This window comes from Phocoena sinus, chromosome 11 (assembly GCF_008692025.1).
Source record: "Phocoena sinus isolate mPhoSin1 chromosome 11, mPhoSin1.pri, whole genome shotgun sequence".
NCBI classification, from domain to species: domain Eukaryota; kingdom Metazoa; phylum Chordata; class Mammalia; order Artiodactyla; family Phocoenidae; genus Phocoena; species Phocoena sinus.
Window position 1 is genome coordinate 40,292,613 of NC_045773.1, and position 26,382 is coordinate 40,318,994.

The 26,382-nt window shown below is 39.3% G+C and overlaps 1 protein-coding gene across 1 annotated transcript in view; it reads left to right on the top strand.

The window, feature by feature from the left end:
- SMARCC1 (SWI/SNF related, matrix associated, actin dependent regulator of chromatin subfamily c member 1) overlaps positions 1–26,382 on the top strand; it is a 177,545-nt gene that overhangs the window by 121,829 nt on the left and 29,334 nt on the right. Inside the window, 4 exon segments of the mRNA XM_032648973.1 lie at positions 10,397–10,452; positions 11,152–11,266; positions 11,948–12,102; positions 25,000–25,134. Coding sequence (XP_032504864.1) covers positions 10,397–10,452; positions 11,152–11,266; positions 11,948–12,102; positions 25,000–25,134 — 461 coding nt within the window.

A 26,382-nucleotide genomic window follows, 5' to 3' on the forward strand; every position in this document is an offset into this window, starting at 1 on the left:
TAGAAGTAACGTGGTTCTGTCTGTTTTAGGAAGTAACTGCTGGCAGTTTACAGATGATGTGTAGGAAATGGAGAGTATTCTCACCAAATAATCATAATTCTTTCTAAAAAGCATCATTACTTATTCATAACATACTTTATTAAAGGCAGGTATTTTGCAAGCATTTAATTCTCTCCTCAAAGCTAACTTTTCCAGTTCCCTCAACTCTTTAGGGAATGGTTTCTCTCTCTCTCTCCTCATTGGGGTTTTGCTAACCATATTATTACTAGACTGAAAAGCGCACTGCATTGCAGAAGCTAGGAGAAAGGGGTGGTGACTAGAAACCAACCAGTCTGGTGGATGAGACCATTTTCTATTTGTAGTCTCTAAAGACATTGTTATCATGGATGCTAGATAATTTGCTTCTCACCCTTGGTTGAGGTTCATTCAGAAGTTTAGGAGGTATAGTAGTTATCTATTGCTGCATAACAAATTACCACAAAATTAGTGGCTTAAAACAAGATATACTTATTATCTCATAGTTTCTGTGAGTCAGAAGTCTATGCACAGCCTAACTTGTCCTCTGCTTAGGATCTCAAAAGGCTACAATCAAGGTGGCTGGACTACATTCTCATCTGTTGAAGAATCCACCTCCAAGGTCACTCCTGTTCTCAGAATTCATTTACTTCCAGTTGTAGAACGGAAAGCCTCAATTTCTTGCTGGCTGTCAGCTGGAAGCTTCCCTCAGCTCCTAGGGCCACCCAGGGTTCTTTGCCATTTAGGCTTCCTCAGCATGGCAGCTTACTCTTCATCAAGCCAGCAAGAAGAGTCTCCAGAGCAAGTAACAGCACAGGGTCTTATATAAACTAACATCCTGTCACCTTTGCTGTATTCTGTTGCGGCTAGAAACAAATCACAGATGCTACTCACACTCAAGAGAAGGGGTTCATACAAGGACATGAAAACCTTGAGGCAGGGATTGTATGAGGTCACCTTCGCGTCTCACCACCAGTGTCCCTCAATTTCCAACATTAAAGTTGAGACCTTGAGAGTCCAACAGTATCTCCAGAGTATCTTTGTTCATAAGCAGGACTATCATATTAGCATGAATTTTCTATCACAGAGGTTAGCAAACTTTTTCTATAAAGGGCCAAATGGTAAAAACTTTAGGCTTTTGCAGACCACACGGTCTCTGTCGCAACTACTCAGTTCTGCCTTTGTGGTGCAAAAGCATCCATAGACAATACTTAAATAAATGAGCTCGGCTGTGTTGTGATAAAATTTTATTTACAAAAGCAGCCATTGTTTGCTGACCCCTTGTCGATCAGATTGGTCAGGTATCGCTGACCCATTAGTAACATTTTAAGAGAATGGGACATGGGCAGGTCATTTTATAAAACTAACTGGTCCTTTACAGAAAAGATCACATAGGGAGGGTAAGTCAGATAACAAACCAGATTGGGAAGGATCTTTGACAGTCCAGGGAAGAATGAGAGCCCTTTGTTTTCTCTGAAGCAGTGCCAAAGGCCACGGAAAGGGCTCATGTTAATAGAGAGATAGGGCCTGGGTCCAGCCAACTGAACTTTCTGATAATATTAATAATTGTCATTGAGCACTCACTATGAGCCAGACAGTTATTGCATTTTACATGAAATAATTAATTTAATCCTTAGCACTACCCTTGTGAAGGAAATAATAATTATTCTCCTTTTGTACATAAGCAAACTGAAGCCGCTGTCAACTAAGGAGCTTGCCCAGGGTCACTTGAGCTGGTAAATTGTGGGGACAGGATTCGTACTTAGTCTGTATCCAGAACTCATCCTATTTTTCTAGAGCAGGGGTTAGCAAATTTTGGTTCTTGGTCCAAATCCAAGTTGCCGACTATTTTTATTTAGCCCACAATATATGAGAATGGATTTTACATTTTTAAATGTTTGGATAAAACCAAAAGAATAGTATTTTGTGAAATGCAAAAATATATGACATTTATATTTCAGTGTCCATGAAGTTTTATTGGAACACAGCCACACCCATTCATTTCCAAGGGGCTTTTGTGGCTGATTTTGTGCTACTATGGCAGAGTTGAGTAGATGCAACTAGGACTGTGGGGCCTGCAAAGCTGAAAAGAGTTACTATGTCACCCTTTACAGAAAATGTTTACCAACCTGTTCTATAGCATAAAGAGCTAATTGTAAACTGTGATGTTGGTATTTTCCTCTGGCTGACAAGGCATTAATTACCTGGTAAGAGGATTTTTTTTTTTGCTTTCTCTTTCTTTTTGTCTTTGGCATGTGGCTCACTAGTTTATGTTATGTGTTTCTTATTTAAGTTGTGAATTTCATTTTATTCATTCTAGTATCTTCTTTCATTAACTCTGCAGACATGGGTCAGGCCATATATTTGTAGGGAAAGATTCTCAACCTTCTAATTTATTGGCACCAACAAGGTGACATTAAGGGAGGGGACTTCTCTGGTGGCACAGTGGTTAAGACTCCACGCTCCCATTGCAGGGGTCCCGGGTTCAATCCATGGTCAGGGAACTAGATGCCGTATGCCACAGTTAAGGAGCCCACCTGCTGCAACTAAGACCTGGTGCAACCATATAAATAATAAATAAATATTTTAAAAATATGACATTAAGGGATATGTGAGCGGCTGCAACCTCTTCAGGGTTTACAGTTCTAATCAGAATTCACACCAAAGACAAGCACGCGTGCGCACACCCTCTCTCCTTCCCTCCCTCTCTTTCTCTCTCTGTCTCTCCCCAAGAATATGTCTGATAGCAGCTTTAAAAAAATGTTGATAGAAGACACTTTACATGCTCTTCCATGTAGCATCTTGAGAAATACACAACTCATAATTAAACTGTTAATAGACATCTCCTTAAAAGTCTGAGATTTTCCCCCTTCAGAGGGTCTGTCTCTAACTGCACCATCATTATATGAATAGATATTAATATTATGTAACTCTTCATCTTGGAATCATAGCTAATTAAAGAGTTGATATCAAATTTGGCTTGCCTTACAATAGAGAGTGTTATCTTTTTAGAATGCAGAGCTGTAGACTGTGGTTATTTCAAATGTAGATTATTTTTATTAAAAAAATACTGCATTTCTCCCACACAATACTTATTCAGTGTGTAATTGTTGACTCAGCAAAGGTGGCCTAATGCACATTCAATTAAGAGTAACTTGTGAGGGGAGATCAGCTCAGTGCTTTGTGACCACTTAGAGGGGTGGGATAGGGAGGGTGGGAGGGAGACGCCAGAGGGAGGAGATATGGGGATATATGTATATGTATAGCTGATTCACTTTGTTATAAAGCAGAAACTAACACACCATTGTAAAGCAATGATTTATGATTGCTGTATGATTCTCCAAAAAAAAGAGTAACTTGTGAGGTTTGGGGGCTTAAAAAACTCCATCTGCATTTGGGTTTTTTGTTCAAGTCATTTTATTATATTTTAATGTGTCTTAAGGCATGTTACATATTTCATCTGAACTAATTAGAATATTACCAGTAATTTCTCTCTGTTTCCCTCTTACCTCATCTTTTTACCTTCCCACTCCCAGCCCTAAGAATCCTGAATTTTTAAATATTGTTCAACTACGTTTTAAGCAATTTTTTAAAAATATTTATTTTATTTATTTATTTTTTGGCTGTGTTGGGTCTTTGTTGCTGCGTGCGGGCTTTCTCTAGTTGCTGCAAGCAGGGGCTACTCTTCGTTGCAGTGCGCGGGCTTCTCATTGCGGTGGCTTCTCGTTGCGGAGCACGGGCTCTAGGCACATGAGCTCAGTAGCTGTGGCACGTGGACTCAGTAGTTGTGGCACATGGGCTCAGTAGTTGTGGCTCACGGGCTCAGTAGTTGTGGTTCGTGAGCTCAGTAGTTGTGGCTCGCAGGCTTTAGAACGCAGGCTAAGTAGCTGTGGTGTGCGGGCTTAGTTGCTCTGCGGCATGTGGGATCTTCCTGGACCAGGGCTTGAACCCGTGTCCCCTGCATTGGCAGGTGGATTCTTAACCACTGTGCCACCAGGGAAGCCCATAAGCAATTTTTAATCACAAAGATGTACTTAATATATGTTGGTTATAATTTTGTTTGTTTTTAAGGTTTAGAAAGTATGATAGATTTATACTTCTAAGACTTTTATTTTTAACTCAGTATTATATTTTCAGTATTTTTTCATGAAGTTGCATTATCCATGTAACCATAGTTAATTTATTTCCACTGCTGTAAGATATTCTGGTATGTGATTATAACTCATTTAAATTATCCCTTCTCTTATTGTTGAACAGACAGTTTGGGTTGTTTCCTGTTTTTCTATTTCAAACATGCATGTACATACAATCTTATACATGCCTCACAGTGTACACATATAGGGTTTTGCTTAGATGCAGTGCTACTTGAAGTGTGGACCAGTTGCCACACTGAGTTAAGAAATATGCATCACTAAGCTCTCTTTAATTCAGTTGTCAATTTTTCATGAAGTAAATTTATTAATAAAGGAAAGGAGAAAAGAGCATTGAACACTTTGGAACATTGAACCTTGAACATGAGCAGCACTGTTTTAGGAAACTCCAAGTTTTTTCCCAAAGTTGACCAGTAACACTTGATCCAACACCTTCCTAGTGTTAGACTCTGCTGATGTAGCAGGTGTAAAATGATGTTCTTTTATAGTTTTAAATTACATTTCTCTTACAACTAATTTGAGTATCTTAAATTTACTGGTCATATGTCATTCTGTAAAATAACTGTTCTTGTCTTTTACTTACTTTTCTATAGTATTTATGTTTTTCTTTATAAATCTGATGTACTAGTCTTCTAGTTGCTGTGCTGCATGTGTTTTCTCTTATTACTTGTTCTTTTTGTCATCTCAATGAAAAGAAGTCCTTGATTTTAATAAAGTTTTGTCTTCTGTTTTATGGTTGGCACTTTTTGTGTTGTGATTAGGAGATGATTCAAGTTTTTTTTTTAATGTGTCTTTATCTAGAATTGATTTTTGTTAGCATATCGAAACGCAGTTGATTTTGCATGTTAATTTTATAGGTAACTGCCTTGTAACGCTGTCATTATTTCTAATAACTTTTCTGCAGATTCTTCTAGGTATATAGTTTTATTCTCTGCAAATCATAAGTATTTTCTTCTTTCCTTTCCAGTCCTCTTTTAATTTCTTTTTCTTTATTGACTACCTAGACCAAGACTTCTATGGCAGTATCAAAGGAAAGTAGTAATACTGGTATCCATGTCTTGCTCTTGATTTTAAAGGGGATACTACAGGCATCTCTCCATGAAGAATGACATTTATTGTAGGATTATCAGTAACAATCTTTGGAGGGCACAGGAACTTTCCTTTTAGCCCTTGTCATGAAAGCTAGCTTGTCATGAAAGATACTGAGTTTTACTACTTTTTATGTGTGTGAGCAAATAAGTTGATAGACATATTAATGTTATATCACTCTTCTGTTACTGTCATATTATTTTGTTATAATGTATTGCCTTTTTTATATACTACTGTTTTCTGTCTTTAGATATTTTGTTTAGGAGTTTTTCATTTGTGATTATAAATGAGATTTAGTCTAGTGACCTCTAATATTCCTTATCTGTTGTCCGTATCTAATCTGTGAATCAAGGTTATACTGGCCTCATAGAATTAGTTAGAAGGTATTCCCTTTTCTCTGTTCTCTGGAAAAGTTTATGAAGATTATAATCATCTTTTCCCTAAAAGTTTGGTAGAGGGCTTCCCTGGTGGCACAGTGGTTAAGAACCTGCCTGCCAATGCAGGGAACATGGGTTTGAGCCCTGATCCAGGAAGATCCCACATGCCGCGGAGTAACTAAGGCCGTGAGCCACAACTACTGAGCCTGTGCTCTAGAGCCTGTGAGCCACAACTGCTGAAGCCCGCACGCCTAGAGCCCGTGCACCGCAACGAAGAGTAGCCCCTGCTCACTGCAACTAGAGAAAGCTGCGCACAGCAATGAAGACCCAATGCAGCCAAAAATAAATAACTAAATTTATTTAAAAAAAAAAAAAAAAACAGAATTCCCCAGTAAAAACATCTGAACCTGTGGTGTTTTTGTTTTTTTAAAACTATTTCAGTTTTTCTGTGAGTATACTTCTTTTTCTTCCCAAATCTGTTTAGTAAATAAATTTTCTAATAATTTGTTCATTAATCTAATTTTTCTATTTTATTTGGCCTAAAGTTTTTCAGAACAGTTTGTCACTTACACTTTTTTATTAAAGTATAGTTGATTTACAATATTATATTAGTTTCAGATGTACAACATAGTGATTCAATATTTTTATAGCTTATACTACATTTATTATAAAATATTGGCTGTATTCCCTGTACTATAAAATATGTCCTTGTTGCTTATTTATTTTATACCTAATAGTTTGTACCTCTTAATCCCCTACCCCTGTCTTGCCGCTCTCCCCTTCCCTCTCCTCACTGGTAACCACTAATTTATTCTCTATATCTGTGAGTCTTTCTGTTTTGTTATATTAGTTTGTTTTATTTTTTATATTCCTCATATAAGTGATAACATAGAGTAGTTGTCTTTCTCTGTCTGATTTATTTCACTAAGCATAGTACCCTCCAAGTCCATCCATGTTGTTGCATGTGGCAAAATTTCATTGTTTTTTATGGCTGAGTAATATTCCTCTGTGTGTGTGTGTGTGTGTGTGTGTGTGTGTGTGTGTGTGTGTGTGTGTGTATGTGTATTCCACATCTTTATCCATTCATCCTTTGGTGTATACTTAGGTTGTATCCATATCTTGGCCACTGTTAAGTAACTGCTACTACAAACATTGGGTTGTTTATATCTTTTTGAATTAGTGTCTTCATTTCTTTGAATATATACCCAGGAGTGGAATTGCTAGATCATATGGAAGTTTTATTTTTACTTTTTTGAGGAACCTCCATACTGTTTTTCCATAATGGCTGCACCGATTTACATTCCCGCCAACTGTGTACTACAGTTCTCTTTTCTCCATGTCCTTGCCAGCATGTGTTGTTTGTGGTCTTTTTGTCGAGAGCCATTTTGAAAGGTGTGAGGTGATACCTCATTAGGGGTTTGATTTGCATTTCTCTGATGATTAGCAACTTTGAGCATCTTTTCGTGTGCCTATTGGACATCTGTATGTCTTCTTTGGAAAATGTTTATACAGGTTTTCTGCCCATTTTCTAATTGGATTTTTTTTATATTGAGTAATACGAGCTGTTTATATATTTTGGATATTAACCCTTTATCAGTCATATTATTTGCAAATATTTTCGCCTCTTCAGTAGGTTGTTGTCAACTTCCTTTTTGACCTTTGCTTTTTTATCAATAGTTATGGCCTTTCTTCCATTCCTAATATTATTAATTTGTGCCTTTCATCTCTTTTCTTGATCTGCCACGGAAGAGATATAGGATTCTGTTATATATTTAAACTCTATTTTTTAAATTTCTTTAATATTTTTTTTACTCTTGTAATTTTTTTCTCCCTACCCTCCTATATTCTGTTTATCTTTTCTATTTTCTTAAAAAGGATGTACAGCTTGTAGACTTTGAACCTTTATTTCTTTTCTAATGTAAAAATAAGAAGGCTTATTTCACATTTACATTTCCTCCTAAGTGCTATTTTTACTGATTCTCAAAATTATATTTCCAAGCACAGAGAATTTTTTTTTTTTTTTTTCCCCTGGTACGTGGGCCTCTCACTGCTGTGGCCTCTCCCGTTGCGGAGCACAGGCTCCGGACGTGCAGGCTCAGCAGCCGTGGCTCATGGGCCCAGCCGCTCCGCGGCATGTGGGATCTTCCCAGACCGGGGCGCGAACCCGCGTCCCCTGCATCGGCAGGTGGACTCTCAACCACTGCGCCACCAGGGAAGCCCGAGAAATTTATATTTTAAACTTCTAATTTCATTGCATTGTGGTGAGAGAACTTAGTTTGTATACAATTGACTTTTTGAAATTTGTGAAAACTAGCTTTATGGCTTAATATGTGATCAGTTTTTTTTTTTTTTTTTTTAGAATGGATTAAACTTTTTATTGATTTGTGTGTGTGCGCACTGGAAGATGTGATCAGTATTTTTTAATGTTCCATGTAAGCTTGAAATTAATATGTATATATTCTCTAATTGTTAGGTGTAGAATTCTACATGTATATGTTAGAACCATCCACTGTATGTCTTAAATTGAGACAAGTCTGTTCACATTCCCTACTATGATGTACATTTTCATTTTCTTTTTGCCATTCGGTCAGTTTTTGCTTTATATAGTTTGACACTCTTATTAGGTTCCTAAAAGTATAAAAAATTAACAATTTTTTGGTGAATTAAACCTTTTTCATCATTATGTTTTACCGTCTACTTCTAATAATACTCTATTCTTAATGCCTGTATTGACTTACAGTACCACAAAAAGGCTACCGCCATTCCTTGGATTCGGTTTTGCCTGGCATATCTTTTTCCATGTTTCCATATTCCCCATTGTCCCGTTCTATATATGGATCATTTCTTTAGATATGTTTTACAGTTTTGTAATTCTCTCTTCACCTGGTTTAATCTGTTTACACTGACTTCATTTCTAGGAAATATTTTTATCTTTTGGGTTTTTGTTTTTTTTAATTTCTGATCATCTGTAATACTCTCATGTTGATGGGAGATCTTTATGATTCTCTACATATTACATCCATGGCTACACTAGATTGAGGGTCTGACAGATCTCATATTGGCAGTCCTCAGGTTCTGAATCTGTTGATTAATGTTTCTGTTCAGTCTTAGTGGCTTTCTTTCTTGATGTTTGCTCTTTGTTGAGCTTATTACTCTGATGTCTTTTTGGCTAAAATTGGAATTGGAAAAACTGTCTGCAGAGGATGCTTCTGCTGCTTTTTCAGGTAGCCAGGGGTTGCCACTGGCTTGAGATCACATTGGCCATCCTTGTGGCTGGCTCTGTGCAGGAATCCTAGGCTTCCTTTCCTGCCCTGCAGCTGGCTAGTCCATGGGCTCAACTTCCTGATGGTGAGGTATTAGAAGCAAATATGTCTAGGCAACCATTCCCTTTCAAATTCCCAAATAATCAGAACCTGGTCCCACTACTTCCACACTCTGGTCCCACTTCTGGTTCTGTAGGCCTTGGGCATTTTGGGGAAGGTGGTGATCTTTAAAAGCTCTTCTACCTGATGTGAGATTCATGATGTCTTAAAATATCATGTCCTTTGGAGCTCCTATTCAGCCGTAATTCTGGAAGCAAGAAGATCCTATTATATTCTTAAGAATTGGAAAAATAGAGATTTTCCTATTTAGTAACTTTAACACTGTTAGTTTTAAACATCATTGTTTAATATGTTTAAATATTCTCATTGAGTATAAATGCTATTAGCCTTATAATATATGAGGACAATATAAAACTTTAAGCTGTAGGATATTTGAATGTTTTTATTTAAAACCACAGCAAACCCTCATTATGTTTGAAACATTTGTTTATGTATAAAGTTCTGAAACCAAAAGTATTTATCTGATTGTATCAGGTTTTTGTTTTTAAGTCTTTGTTAACTTTTTATCTACAGGATGTATTTAAGGCCTCCTTAGCACAACATTCAGTTCTCTTCATTATACAGCCCCTATCGGCATTATCTCCCTCTTTTTGATCTCTGTCTCTTTTCTAGTCTCACCACAACTTAAATTTCCCCTACTCCCTTGAGTTTTTTGCCTCCTTTCCTTGAAGTGTCCTTCTCTATACAAGTACTACCACTGCCCCCACCCCCCACCCCCCAGCCATGTCTGCCTCAAAAATTCTCACGCAATTATTATCCTTCCCTGACTGAGATAGCCATACCCTCTGTGCTTCCCACAGCGTCTCATCTGTACGCAAACACAGTGGGCTTGTTGGCTTACGTCCTCCCCAGCCAGAGTGTGATGCTCTTGAGGTTCAGTGAATCTCTAGCTCTGCACTGTTTCTCTAGTATCTGACTGACTCAAAATATATAACTTGTTAAGTATCTTTAAAAATAAATTATTTTTATTTTTGCCTTTTTTTACTTAAAAGGTGTTTTTGAACTTTAATTTTTATGCATACAGAAAAATGAAAACCCTCAGTGGGCAGTTCAGTGCATTTTCACAAATTAAACACAGTCATGTAAGCGACCCCAAGATCAAGAAACAGATCATTACCAGCACCCAAAGCCACTCTTGAACCCACCCCTTTCCTGGTTAACCACTGTCCTGATTTCTAACACCGCGGATTACATTCATCTATTTTTGAACTTTAAATTAGTACAATCATAAAGTATGTGTTATTTTATGTCAACCTTATGGTTGTGAGATTTGTCCGTATTACTGTGTGTAGTGGTATTTCAGACACTTTCACAGCTTTATAATAGCTTTTACTTTTCCCCCACATTGTACTACTACTTGTTTTTATTGCTTTGCTTGTAGAAGGAGCTGAAGAGGAAAAAATGGAAACAGATACTGATGGTCAGCAGCCTGAAAAGGTAAAAAATCAGTCTGTCTGAATTCTCTCACAACAGGCAAGCCAGAGAGCACTACCTTTCTCAGCATAACAGTTTGGGTTTATTTTGATCTTTTGGGTCCCTCTCAGAGGACTGTAAGTGATTCTATCAGCCATTTGGGCTTTGCTGGTTTAAGTTTTTGCTGAATATAGTTCTTTGTTCTTTGCTGAATATAGTTCTATAGTTCTATAGTTTCTATATAGTTTTGTATAGTTCTATATAGTTTCTATAGTTCTTTGCTGAATATAGTTCTCTGTGCTATACAGTAGGACCTTGTTTAAACAGTACTGTGCATTTTAAATGCTCTTAGTCCTACTAGCCAGCTAACCATTTATTTATTTGTTTGTTTGTTTAGTTATCTAGTATTTAACCAGTAAATAATGAAAATGAGTCCCACTGACATTCCTTTGGACACTGTATCTCTAGCCTTATAGCAGAGAGGGTGGGGAATTTGTGCTTTGGAGACTTAAAGTCTCGTGAGCACTCAGGAGTTGAGAGTAGTGAAAAGTATTTCTCTGAATTTATTTATTTCTTTTCCAGTTTTTCTCTCCAAGACCTTTCTGAACCTAGTCCATTTCTTACCAAAAATAGTGGAACCTTTTGTTATTCTAAGATAATATCACTTGTAAAAGGATAATTTTTTTTCTCATTCTCTGTCCTCTTCTTTTGTAACCCTTTCAGGCAGAAAACAAAGGGGAGAATGAAATGGATGAAGGTGATAAAGCTCAAGATGGAGAAAATGAAAAAAATAGTGAGAAAGAACAGGATAGTGAAGTTAGTGAAGATACCAAATCAGGTAATTTGAGGAAACTCTTTGGACTTTATTATGTAAACCAGTAAAAGCACTGGAGAAATGTAGGCAGTTAAATTGTGTAGAAATATTCCCTCATTTATTTTGTGTTTCTTAACATAACAGTAAATATGCATTTGAGTTTTATTTTGCACTTAGGTACCAGTGCTGATGCTAGTGACTACATTGTTTTCAATGATATATAGACAAACAAGTTGTTCAGCTGTGACTGAAATCACCACACAGACCTGCCATTTTATTTCCAGTCCATTGCTTGTGTGTCCCATCCTGCCTGACTTGAAAGACTTGCAGAAGTACTCTGGTCTCAGCTTCTGATTTTCTCCAGACCCTCGGGTTTCCCAGAGCATTTCATTGACTGATGAGCAAACATATTGGTCTTAGGGCTTAGTTCCCCTGAATTTTCCTTTATATTCAAGGGAACTACACAGAGAGCTTAGAGAAATAAAGAGAAGACAAAGTGTACTATTTAGAACATCCATCTCAAATAGAAGCAGACTTACATGCATGGAATGGTTTAGTAGAAATCTTAAGAAGCAAAAGGCACTGAGATCTCTTTGTAGCATCAGTCTTAGTTCATCATGTGGCAGAGGTGAGTAGTAAGATGGCCTATTGAGACTGGGCACACTGGTAATAAAGCTTTCTGGTTTGGTTTTTTTTCCCCCCCAGAAGAAAAGGAGACTGAAGAGAACAAGGAACTCACTGATACTTGTAAAGAAAGAGAAAGTGATATTGGGAAGAAGAAAGTAGAACATGAAATTTCTGAAGGAAATGTAGCCACAGCCGCAGCAGCTGCTCTTGCCTCAGCTGCAACCAAAGCCAAGGTTTGCCCCTGACAGCTCTTTTCCTAGTGCTCTCTTAAGCTGTGAATGGCTGTATTGTTTTGAGGTTCTTGGGAACATTTAGTATAAAGAGCCTTGCACCCCATAGGAGATGACTGTTTGCTTGAGTGACATTTCTCGGTTAGGAATTCCACAGGCAGGAGAATGGTGGAAATAGCAGACTTGATCCTAAAAGGTTGCTGCCTTCAATTTATTCATTGTGTCCTTCAGTCTTGTGAAGACCGCAGTGATTGAAGGCAGAATTTAAAGTCCCTCCAATGTACCTGCAGAACGTGTCTTGGACTATAGTTCCAATAATTTCTACCAAATTGAAGTATTTGTAATTTTTAAGACAAAAATCTGTTGCCCTGTATAAATACTTTACCCTCCTCTTACAGACTGAAAGAGAGGGAACCTAAATAGCTCTTTTTCTTCTTGAATTTGCCAGCTTTCCTGGGGGTGGTTTTCTCTATATATAACATAGTATTGGCTTCCCAACATATTTAAGAAGAAAAGAGAATGTCATTTTCCCTGCTTTGTTTTAATTTAGCACTTGAAAGCATTCCAGGCATGAATATGTCAAGTTTTAAAAAATCTATTTACCCCTTTTCTATTTTACCCTCAAAAGTAGTTTCCTGTCATTATAGGTCACCACATTTCAAGCAGTGGTTACTAGAATATAGCTAATCGTTTTATCTTGAGCTGTTCTTGATCCATTGGTAAAGATGTTTCTCATGGTCTTTAATTCCCCCAGACTGTTTAGCTGCTGTGAACTACTTCTCCAGGAGTTTAATCTGTGTAGCATGATTTATAACAGATCCATAGATGACCCAGTTCAAACCATAAGACTACTGTTTTGAGAGCCTACCCGTCTGACGTAGGTGCAGACAGTGTGGGGGAGGGTGTTTACAGGTCACAGTCTTGCTGAGTCAGTTCAGACAGATACCCCAGCTGAATGTTACTTCACAGTAGATCGAGGTTCTGCATATTCATACTAGCCAGTCTTTTCCAAAGATGCCTCCTGATCTTCATGGTTTTTAAGTACAATTTTAGGTATTCTGTATCTTCTACCACCCCCAACCTCTAGGAATTTATGAGATGTACTCTTGTTTAAATGAATACTGATGTAGACACCAGTTTGACTGTTGTTTCACATTTGTTTGGTTTTGTTCTTCCTTCATTGGAAGCATTTTTTTTAGTCTCTGTCTTCTGCCAGGTTGGACTCCTGGCTATCTCATTGTCTCTAAGCTATCCAAGTTCTTACTGTTCATACTGTCATCAAGGATCTCAGAGACCTTAAGGATTGTCTTGGGTATGTTTTCTCATTTTATAAATGAGGAGCTGGAAGCCAGGAGGGCTGCCTTCCTGTATGCCTTTTATCAGGGCATAGCACAGCCATCCACCCAGTCTTCACTCAAGTCACTTTTGACTCCTCTTATACTTTCATTTTCCATAGCTGTTCAGCCACCAGATGGTTCCTGGTGCTCTAGTTCATCCGATAATGCCCAGGCCCTCCCACCCCACCCCCCATCATATATTGCCTGTTTCCTTCATCCCATTCTCTGTCCATCAGCCAGAGTAATCTTTTTTGTTATTCAGTTGTTCATTGAAGTATAACTTATATACAAATAAGTAGATATATATGTCTGCAACTAGTGAATGTTTTCACAGGCTGAACCCACCTATAGACTCACAAACAGCGCCCATATCAAGCAACATAACCTTACCAGCTCACCAGAAGCTTCCTCACGTCCCTTCCAGTTACTGTGATTCCCTTCAGGAGCCTGTCTCCTAACACCATGACTTCATATGAAAGGAATCATATGCAGAAGAATCTTTAAACAAACAAATATGAGCATGATACTTTCTTAAATAACCTCCCTGTCTCTCTCAGGCTCGAACTCCTTAGGGAATTTGGGAGTTTTTCATGATCGGGACCCTTCTCACTTCTCAAGTGTCATTCCTTGCCTGTCTGTCCTGAACTGTTTCTTGCAGTTCTACCAGACAAACTGCCCCCTTCTCCCATCTCCAGCTGGGCTTTTTTGGATACCCTTCCCTCTCACAGAGCGCGCCTCTCTCACTGTTCCTTCCCATTATTTCTCCTCTCTATACTACTATGTGTGCTTCACTGTAAGTTGCCAAAGAAGGAACTAAAATGGTAGATGACCATAAAAAGTTTTACGAATGCTTCATGATGTTTTCATAGCTGTTAATATGTGCAGCTTTGGGCACAAAAGTTTGTATACTGTGTACCACTGACCACTTTGCCACAGCTGTTTGACTCCTTCACTGCAGAGAAACTGCTTTTATGGATCAATTGCCCTGGCCCTTGGATAGTCCATACAAGGTTTAGAAGAGTGTCCAAAGAACATTTTCTTTCCAGGTCACTGAATTTATACTCCCTCATCATCACTCACTCTTACTTCTAATAACTGGGAAGGAACTTGGGTCTTCGTTCTCAGAACACCTATGTCTTCCACTGATTTGTGAAAGTGTTCACATGCTCATGCTACATGACTTGGCACACATGAATTGTTCAGTGCCACTTAGAGCTGTATCTGATACATTTCACAGCACACATAATCATTTTTGTACTACATGGTAATTAAGGGGTAAGGAATTCACTTAAATTACTGTAATTAGTACAACTTATCTAGCCTATCCAAGTTATCTCTTATTCTCTTTTTGTTCTTCTCAGTCTATAAACAGCTTTGTTATTAAGAGTTTTCCTTGATACATTTTAATTGTTTGTCACACTCTGACATGGAGTAGTAATTAGAGGTTCTAGATCTAGCTCCAAAACAGATAGGGTGGGCATGCTTTATGGCTTTCCCCACCCTTGCCATATGAGGAGCTCTTGGGTATCACATCCACTTTTTCATTCCAGCTACTGACAAGCTATGGACTAACCCACCTGAAGAGTGGTATGTGGGTGTGAAAAGGAGCACTGTTGGCTGGGTGCTCTCCATCCCTTCCATCTAGGTTTAGCTGGAAGTAAGAATACAGAACTACTGCTGGAATAAACTTAGAAACTCCAGAAAGTAGAGTAGGTCCTCTTTTATCAGCAGCAGTAGGATTCAATTCTTTTAAAATAGCAGAAATCACATTTTTTTAAGAACACACAGACATTTCCTTCAGATTTTTTCTACTACCACCCCATGCCCACATACTTTAAAAATGAGGTTTGTCTTTATGGTAACTGGCTGTTAGTTCTGGAGCAACAGGAAGATTTTTTTCTTAACTCTCAGAAATACCTCATAACTTGCTCCCTTATGCCTAAACTTCTTTCTTGAGATAGGAAAATTTTCATTGTACATTTTAGTCACAACGGTTTACCAGATAAACATTGATTGAATTGATTTGCATTATACGCATTGATCATTGATGCCATCTCTCTTTATTTGATGATACTACGGAGAGGAGACAGAAGGAAAAATTGACCTATTTGATCATTTTGCCTGCAGTTAGCCCTGTTCACTTCCATCCTTACATGACTAAATAGAAACTACTTCTGTTCTACCAGCTAGAAGCCGTGATTTTTTATGTAAAGTTCACATAGCTGTCCCGATCGAGTTACTTTTTACCATTAAAAAGTAATGGTAAAAAGTACCATTTTTTTTAGGTACCAGTTTTTTAGGTTGTTTCTCCCACATTCCATACGTCATCTGTGTCACACTCCCAGACCATCTTATTCTTCTTAGGTTCTATAAAGCCGTTATGAGAAAAGTTGGGGCTCTCTCTGTAGCCCTGTTTTTGGAAGGCCTTGGTCATCACTGTTGCCAGATCTGTTAAGAATCCATAGCATGAGCATTAGCAGTATTCCTCCTGCTCCAGTTATCCATTGCTATGTAACTACCATGAAGCTTAGTGGCTTAAAATCCTAATCATTTTATGATTTCACATGATTTTTATGAGTGAGAAATTCTGGTAGACTCAGCTAGAAAAATTCTGCTCTGTGTGGCGTTGGATAGTTTACTGGGTATTCATCTCATGCCTGGGCTATTATGGAGAGCCTGAGATGGCTTCACTCACACGCCTGATGCCTAGGCTGGGGTGGCTGTACCACCTGGAGGCTGGCTGGCATCACTGTCTGCACACAGCCTCTCTAAGAACTTATCCTGGGCTTCTTCATACTAGGGTGGTATCAAAGTGTTGGACTTTTTTATGTGGCAGCTTGAAACTTTAAGAGAAAGTGTCCCAGATGATAAGAAGGAAAACCTGCCAATGTCTTGTGGCTTGGGCCCATACCTGACACTGTGTAACTTCTACCCAGGTCTACCGGTCAGACATTCTGTCCACATTCAGGGTGATGAGGGGATATAGAGGCCAACATAGGAAACAAGTTTACAACAAACATTTCAGGGCACTGGTATCAACCAGGCAGACAACAAAAGGAGAATCAGTTGTTCTTGAGAAGTGGTAGAGCTTCAGCTTAGAAATTGCAGAAAAAGTCAGGTGTTCCAACATACATGTAACGAGAGTCCCAGAAGGAAATGAAAAAGACGCAGGGAATTTAAAAAAAAGAAAGAAAAGAAATTGTGGCTGATTGAAAACTTGTCAAATTTGATGGAAGACATTATACAGATCCAAGAAGCTCAATGAAAAAATATAGGAGACCTGCTGTTAAAGATACTTAGAGACCCTCCTCTCTAGCAGAGGCATACCCTTAGGATTCTTAGAAACCCTGCTATGCACTCCCTTCAAAAGGTCTAACAGCCAGGCACACCTGGAGGTATTTACTCTGAGTTCAAATTTTACTGTAGTGCTCTGGATTTGATCTTTGTCCTAAAGCCATTTCTAAGTTTCAAATTCTTGCTGGGAGTAACCAGTGATGAGAAGCAGTTTTATTTTCAAACCCTGCTCTGTTTCGTCTAAATTGTACCTGAATACTGAATTCTTCCTTCTTTGGTTCCTCTCTTTTCTTATATAAAATACAAAAAGAATGTTTACATTTTGCCTGGAAATCACTCCAGCCAGATCCACAAATTTATTAATTACCCTATTTTCCACATCACTAGTGTGACAATGTTTCCAAACTTTGTGCTTCTGTATAGCAAAGATCTACTTCTGTCCAATCTGCAGTAATATTTCCCTCTCTTTTAAGCTCTCACCAGTGGTTTTCTTGAGAATGCACTCACCACATGATACCACAGCCAAAGTCACACTTTAGGGTTTTGTTCAAATAGCGCCCTGTTTCCAGGTACCACATTTTTTTTCCAAACTTAGTGGTTTAAAAGGCAAACCATTTTATTATATCTCATGATTTTGTGAAATTTGAGCACCGAACAGCTGGGTGATTCTGCTCCATGCTTTATCTGTTGAGTCATTTAGTGGTATTCACCTTACAGGTATGTTCATCTGGAAAGGTCCAAGGTAGCTTCCTTAAGTCCTAGTCTTTGGCAGGGGTAGCTGGGTCCAATTTCCTCTCTGTGTAGTCTCTAGGTCTCTCCCTGTAGTCGCTTCAACAGAATGATCATATACTTCTCACATGGAAGCTTGGGACTCCCAGAAAGAACATTGCAAGAGACAAGACATGGGAGTTCCCAAGCTGGGACCCAGAAAATATCACCACTATTTTCTGTAGGGCAAGGCAGTTAGAGAGGAGGGGTTGTAGTCCCTCTCTCTCCAGTGGAAGAAAGGCCGATGAGTTTACGGCCGTCTTTAACCTACCACAAGTCCCTTCTAAGAATTCCGCAGGAAAGTAGCCACTAAAATATCAATTGCTAATTGTTAATAATAGACATTGGGTGATAACTAAAATCCTTTGGATTTAGAATTTAAAATTTTAGTTCGAGCTTTGCCGTTTACTAATCTCTTGGGCAGCTAACATAACTTTTCTGAACCTACATCATTTTTTTTTTTAATCAGAGGTCCCTTCTGATCTGCCTTTCTGACCAGATTATCGATGAGAATCAGTCAAATTTATGTATAAAAAAGCATTCTGGGGAATTCCCTGGCGGTCCAATGGTTCGGACTCTGCACTTCCACTGCAGGGGGCCCGGGTTCGATCCCTGTTCAGGGAACTAAGATCCTGCTACGAGCCATATGGCACTGGTGTGGCTCCCCAAAAAAAGCATTCTGTAAGATGGAAAGTGCCATACTTTGATTATTCAGTATTTGAGTGCCCATTATGTGCCAAACACTGTACTACAATACTAGGTTTATTTTGATGCCTAAAATAGATACGAATAGTCCCTGCCTCTTAGGAGCTTAAAATCAGTCATTAACCTTGAACTTCACAGTCATTTGAGTGGAGACATTAGACTAGACATTTTAGTGTGAAGGATAAGAAAAAAAACTAAAGAATAAAATGTTGGAAATGTAACCTTGAGGAGTGACTCTATTAGGTGAAATCTAATTAGGGATTATATACTATTCAAAATTTCTTGGAATGGGGCTTCCCTGGTGGCACAGTGGTTGAGAGTCCGCCTGCCAATGCAGGGGACACGGGTTCGTGCCCTGGTCCGGGAGGATCCCACATGCCGCGGAGCGGCTGGGCCCGTGAGCCATGGCCGCTGAGCCTGCGCATCCGGAGCCTGTGCTCCGCAACGGGGGGGGGCCACAGCAGTGAGAGGCCCGCGTACCGCAAAAAAAAAAAAAAAGAAAACAGAAAAAAAAAATTTCTTGGAATCAAACTCTTTCTCTCTCACACAGACACAACACATAAATTTATTCTACTTTTGCACAATGATTTTCACACAGGTTTTGTTTATAAATGGATTACTGTCTGATAGATACTTATAAGCCCTAACAACGAATGTTTCATGTGTGTTATCACACAATGATTTTAGAATTTATTGAACTTTTTCATCTCATTAATGTAGAAACAGATCCATAGAAATGAATGATAGGGGCTTCCCTGGTTGCGCAGTGGTTAGGAATCCGCTTGCCAACGCTGGGGACACGGGTTCAAGCCCTGGTCCGGGAAGATCCCACATGCTGCGGAGCAGCTAAGCCTGTGCACCACAACTACTGAAGCCCGTGCTCATAGAGCGTGTGCTCCACAACAAGACAAGCCACCGCAGTGAGAAGCCTGTGCACCGCAATGAAGAGTAGCCCCTGCTTGCCACAGCTAGAGAAAGCCTGCGTGCAGCAACGAAGACCCAATGCAGCCAAAAATAAATAAATAAAATAAATAATTTTTTTAAGTGAATGATGGGCCTAAAATTATGTAACTAGTTATGGACCGAACTAGTACCAAAACCCAGATCTCCAGACTTAGAGTCTTGTGATCCCAACCAACCCAGAAACGTAATCTGATAAAAATTCTTCATTCCAAGGAAAATGTTTTCAGACATTTTACAACTAAAAACCCAACAGCTAGCTTAAAAAAGTGTCCATCTTTTTTTTTCTTTGTTTAGCACCTCTGCTATACTAATGATGATTTGAGTTCTAATTTTTAGGGACTCCACCCCAAAAAAACCAGGGAAAGATGGAAACATTTATACAGTACTGTTAGTTCCTCCCTGTCTCTCTGTGTCACCTTTCTTACTGCCCCGCTTTGCTTCTAGGCTCTCATCAGAACTGAATTCAATTCCCAGTGGATTTAACTGCAACCTTTGGCAAGATATTTAACTTCTCTAAGCTTCAGTTTCATTCTATATAAAATGGAGATAACATGTTTCTTGGTAGGTTATTATTAGAAGTAGCGTGAAAATACCTACCAGGGTGTGTAGTATGACATATTTCACCCTACTCCCATAATGCATTCCAACAGTTAACTCTCACTTTTACCATCTTTTTTTCTTCTTAAAGCAGACAGAAGTGGTATTTGGATCCGATCTGTTAGCAGCTTTGGTCCAGTGCTTAGTAACATTTGTCTAATCATTTCAAGCCCCTGTGAAGTCTTTTTAATTCCCTTCAGAATCTATTTCTTAAGCCTTTCTGACTTCTGCTGACTTCTTGGATGGTACATATATATCACCAAATCCATAAATTAGCAGAATTTCTTAAAATCTTTAATAGCAGGAAGCATGCTGTTTCATGAAGGAAATTTCTTGTCTTCTTCCAGATCAGAATCTCTTACCAGTAAAAATATGAATAGTCATGGAGGTTAAATCAACAAAAAGAATCTAGAAATGTAGGAGATAGAGAAATGGCACGTTAGTAAGTTCATTAGGGTTCAGTCAGTAAAATTCAGATAGTGAGACTACATAGGAACAGGCCAGTTCTTTCAGAGAAATCTGTTGTATCTCTCCTCTTATAAATAGGGGTTGCAAGATGGAAGAAGTTGAGAAGTTGCAGTGATTTGTTTTAAATAATTCTATACAGAAAATCAGGGTTTATATTAATTTTTATTTTATTTATTTTTTGGCTGCGTTGGGTCTTTGTTGCTGCACACGGGCTTTCTCTAGTTGCAGCCAGTGAGCTTCTCATTGCAGTGGCTTCACTTGTTGTGGAGCATGGGCTCTAGGCGCGTGGACTTAAGTAGTTGTGGCTTACGGGCTCTAGAGCACAGGCTCAAGTAGTTGTGGCACGTGGGCTTAGTTGCTCCGTGGCATGTGGGATCTTCCCAGACCAGGGATCGAACCCATGTCCTCTGCATTGGCAGGCAGATTCTTATCCACTGTGCCACCAGGGAAGCCCTATATTAATATTTAAATAAATGCTATTAAGGCTTGAAATATGAAAATGCCAAATTTAGTGTGCAACATTAGTTCTTCTGTTTTCACTCAAAACCCAGATGTGATTAACCACGCCGATGAATAGTTCTTACATTTGAGGTGGGTTAATTTTGATACATATTAAAATTTATTTATTTATTTATTTATTTTTGCGGTACGCGGGCCTCTCACTGTTGTGGCTTCTCCCGTTGCGGAGCACAGGCTCTGGACGCGCAGGCTCAGCGGCCATGGCTCACGGGCCCAGCCACTCCACAGCATGTGGGATCTTCCCGGACCGGGGCACGAACCCATGTCCCCTGCATCGGCAGGCAGACTCCCAACCACCGCGCCACCAGGGAAGCCCTAAAAAATTTTTTTAAACTAGAAATCAGACTGAATAATCCTATAAGTCTTTAGTAATGCAACTGCCATAGAGTTTACAGATTCAGGTTTTGATTTGTTTTTTCTTTTCTTGAGTTTTTTACTCAAATTTGTTTCTTTAGATTGAAGGCCATGCTTTGCTGGTTATATTCTCATCCTGCATTCAAAGTGCCCAAGTTTACTTCCAGAGATTTCTAGTGGTTTTTTAACCTTAGTCACAGGTGAATTCTAGGCTTTGGATAAAGGCTGCCTCTTCTCCGTGTCCTCTCTACTCCCCACCTCATCTCCTTATTTCTTGCATCGCTAAAATTGCCAAGCAGTCATAAATGTGGGGCTTCCTCGGGCCTTGACCCTGGGGAGTAAAAGTCAAGTGAATAGATAAAATACAGTGCAGTAAGAATCGTCATGGAGGCTGTGGGAGCCGTGATGTAAGGGAGCTACCCAGAGGAAGTGATGCCTAAGGCCAAGTCTTAAAAGACATGTTAGAAGCGGTCCAGTGCAGGCAGAGGAGGATCTTCCAACAAAACGGGCTTTTAGGGTACAGCTCGCAGGTATCAGGCGCCTACCATGTTCCAGGCACTGTTCTAAGTACATCCATCCATGAATTAAATGTATTATAATTCATGGACCAGAATGGCAAGAAACTCTTAGCATAAAAGGAGACAAGGTGAGTACATATAAAGCAAAGAACATTTTGAAACGTCTGGGGACTTCCCTGGCAGTGCAGTGGTTGGCACTTCACGCTCCCAATGCATGGGGCCCAGGTTTGATCCCTGATCAGGGAACTAGATCCCACATGCCGCAACTAAAGATCTCACACGTGACGGCAACAAAGCCCCACACAGCCAAATGAAGGGAGGGATGGAGGGAGGAAGGCAGGCAGGCTAAAGCTGGTCCAGTTTAAATTCTCAGCATAATCAAACCACCCTTAATGCATGAGGCAGTAAAATTATCATTTGCCTAGACAGCTACTTATTCAATATCTCTTCTACATCACACCTTATATATCATGTTTTATAGTCTTCAAACCAGGATTTTAACCCCTTTCCCCCCACATGATAGTTATGTAGCCTTAGACAGGCCTTTTTTTTTTTTCCTTTTCACTTTTTAGATTCATAGCAGTTGCAAAAATATTTTAGAGCAATTTTGTGTGCTGTTCATCAGTTTCCTCCGATTGTAACATCTTATTTTTAATTCAATAATTTTTATTCTAGTATTTTTTTCCAGTGACCTTGTTCATTACATACACTTTTGTTCTTTTAGTGTTTTTCCTAATGATTACACAATTCATTCTTGAGTTATTGCAATTTAATCCAAATTATTTTTATAACTTCTTCAATAATGCTAGAACCTAAGTTCAGTTTTCCCTGTCCGGTGCTTCTCAGTTCCTATCTCCATTTCAATTTTTTCTTTTAATGGAAGAGGTTTTTTCCTTCTGTTCAAAGAACTCTCTAGAATTTCTTTTTTTTTTTTAATATAAATTTATTTGTTTTTGGCTGCGTTGGGTCTTTGTTGCTGCGCGCAGGCTTTCTCTAGTTGTGGCGAGCAGGGGCTACTCGTCATTGTGGTGTGCGGGCTTCTCATTGTGGTGGCTTCTCTTGTAGTGGAGCGCGGGCTCTAGAGTGCAGGCTCAGTAGCTGTGGCACACTGGCTTAGTTGCTCCGTGGCATGTGGGATCTTCCTGGACCAGAGCTCGAACCCATGTCCCCTGCATTGGCAGCTGGATTCTGAACCACTGCGCCACCTCTTCTAAGAATGTTTTAGTGTTAGCGCTTACATATAGATCTATGATCTACTGAGTTAATTTTTGTGTATTATGTGAGGTAGGGGTCCAAATTTATCATTTTGTTTCTGGATATCCAGTTGTCCCAGCACCGTCTGTTGACCCACCTTCTGCCCTTTTTAAAAATTTATTATGCAACTGTTGGAATATATACAGAAGTAGACAAAATGGTGTAATGACTCTGTACCCCTCACCCAGCTTTGGTTATCATTATATTGCCAGTCTTCTTTCATTTGTCCCTATTTGCTTTTGGCCTGTTTGTGCCACCCTGTTAACTTAGGACTTCTTTCTTAGGTTGAGTCTGTGATGTCCGGATCTCATGTCTTTTATCTTTTTCTCAGTTTACACGAAGTTAACTGGAGCACGTCCTTCAAAAGCATGTGTAGGATTTTGAGTCCTTGATTTTGGAAGTTTGTCTTTATTCTGCACCTAATTGGTTTAAGTTGTTGTACTTGAAAGTCTAGATTGAAATTTATTAGCCCTCACAATTTGGAAGGCATTTTTACCTTTGTTTTCAAAAACCTAGTTTTTGCTTTTGAGAAGTCTGTGACAGTCTGAATTTTTTTTTGTAACCTGTTTTTTTATATCTCATTAGAAATATGAAATTGCATAACACGATCAGTGATAACAGGCTTAGAATCATGTAATCTTTATTTAAACTTTTGGTGTTATTGATGCAGCTTAATGTAGTTAGGGAGGCAAACATGACTATTAATAGCTGTAGATTCTTTCATAAAATCTTTTGCTTACACTTCTGAATCTTCCTGCAGATGGGTCTCTACAGGTATAAAACTATATTTTTCTTTATCAACTGTAAAAGAGTGAAAAATAAGGCTCTTATTTAAGTGTTCTCTACCAGTTTAGTTCCCAAAAGCCTATATTAAACTCCTTCTGTATGTTCACTCCTTCTAGATTCTATAAGAAACACAGATCAATAAGTCAGCCACTCCGTGTTACTTCTCACAACCTTGTGTAGAAGCAAGATAAGCACATAAATTCAGTAGATGTAATAGTGCAAAATAGTGTTGGGAGTTTGTTGGTATAAGCTCTTGGATGGTGTCTGGAGAAGGTGGTATTCATCCTTTGCACGTAGTCAGGACGTTGGCCAAATGTGGGATCCTCATCCTCTCTGAGTAGTGTGGCATCTTCCTCTGTGTGCTGCTGATTTGACAGGAAGCATGAGTGGGACTCATCAGTCCTGTACAGGGGAGTGAGTGGTACATTCTTCCAAAATAACCTCCTGTCTTATACCCTATGCCCAAACTAGGGGTGGAATATTGTTCACCCCCTCCTCTCTGTTCATAGTAGACACTCAGTAGGGGCTTTGCATCTGAGGGTTGATTGCTGAGGGAGAGCACTGCTTGCCTGCTCCTGGACAGTTCATCAGGAGGGAAAAACAGAGTTACAGAGTGAGGGTGGGAGGTAAGTGGGTGGTAGATGGGGAAGTGCCTTCCAGGCCATGGTGTCCTCCTTTGCCTTTCAAGGCCCTGATTCAACCTTTTCTCCTTAGTGGGCTCTTTGAAGAGAGTAGATTAGCATGGAAGAAGTTTCCTTTTAATCCTTATTTTCTGGTATTTATAGATTCATATCTATATATAGATTTATATTTGTAAGTACCAGAAATTCAGGCATGGATAGTTGTTGTTTTATTTTTTTTTAATTAATTAATTTATTTGTTTATTTTTGGCTGTGTCGGGTCTTCGTTGCTGTGCATGGGCTTTCTCTAGTTGCGGTGAGCGGGGGCTACTCTTTGTTGCGGTATGCGGGCTTCTCATTGCAGGGCTCGTCTTTGTTGCAGAGCACGGGCTCTGGGTGCAAGGGCTTCTGTCGTTGTGGCATGCGGGCTCAGTAGTTATGGCGCATGGGCTTAGTTGCTCCATAGCACGTGGGATCTTCCCGGACTAGGGGTCGAACCCTTGTCCCTGCATTGGCAGGTGGATTCTTAAACGCTGTGCCACCAGGGAAGTCCCTGTTATTTTAAGTTGAAATAAATAGTAGAAACATGCAAAGGGGGCATCCAGGGCACCATTCTTAATTCCATAATTCCCACTTATAATAGTAATTTCAGCATTTTCTTACTGTTTATTAAGCAAACATTTACCTAAATTCTTTGAATGATTTTTTTGCCCTTAGCACTTGGCTGCCGTGGAAGAGAGAAAGATCAAGTCTCTGGTAGCTCTCCTGGTTGAGACACAAATGAAGAAACTGGAGATCAAACTTAGACATTTTGAGGAACTGGAAACCATCATGGACAGAGAGAAAGAAGCTGTAAGTAAGGGGAATTTTATAGTGGCTTTTTCACAATTAAACTCTGACCACCTTTCATGAAATACGAGAAATAGAAATAGAGAAAATACAGTAACATAATTTGTTGGTCTCCGTGGCTATCGTCTAACCTTTTTTCTAACCTTTTGCCCTTTCAAAAGGATTATCAGCCAGTGATGATAAATAAAAGGAACTCTGAAAATAATTATCTAAACCTGAGCTTCTTATACCTCTTGGCTTTCCAGATACATGATGGTATCAATTCTCCCTTCTATAATAGTCAGATCTTAGACTTACTTTATTACCTATTTGTTACCTTCCCTCTCCTGTATAGGGAAGGGCAGGTGGAACCAGGCGTAGCAGAGTACTGGTAAGCAGCATTTTCTCTGGCATGCACTTGATATAAGGACGTGGCCCAAACAGGACAAAAAGAATTATGAAAAAGGCCAAGAATGAGGAAGGAAGCCACAAAAAGTAAGAAATATACAATCAGGGGAACATTTGGTTATTTCACGGGATTTTTTGGAGAGACAGAGATGAAGTTCTCTGGAGAAATTTTTTGGTTTTGTTTGTTTGTTTTGAGAAATTTGTTTTTTAATGAGTTGACCAGGAAAGGAATTAATGCCTTTCTAAACAGTGGGCTAAATTTGAGGATTTAGTTAGGACTTTTTCTGATTTTCTGATTGTTTTGACTTTTTTATCAGCATACCAGATACTGGTATCTCTAAATGGGAGAACCTTAAATTTAACCATTCCAGAAGAGTTTTAATTTTAAGGATCCATTTGCATTTGTTAAGCTCTTTCTTAGTGGTTAATCCAAGCACGTCCTCTGGCAGATTCTTCATGATGAGTAGCTCAGTAACTATCACAATAGCCCGTTTTCATTTTGTCCTAAGACCTGTTCTTCCACTTACATTCTGGCCCCATGAGGAAGAGGCTGCTTCAGTAACTATCCTACCCACACCCTATGCTACCTCATCCCCACTTCCCATATCCTGTAAGTATCTCTCACATCACCAGCCCTCTCCTGTCCCAGGAGCAGCAGGCCACCCCAGTCTCATCTCCATTGCTCTCTGTGCACCAGTCATGTCATAGCACGCCACATACAGGCTTTCCTCATGGCCGTGTGTGTTCTCTGCCACCTGAGTGCATCCTGCTCTTCCACCAGCAAGGCCTTTTTTCCTACTCTTTGCCAACCTCCTGCATCCCTCAGCCCTGAACCTGTGAGTGACATGCCCTCCCCATTTACTT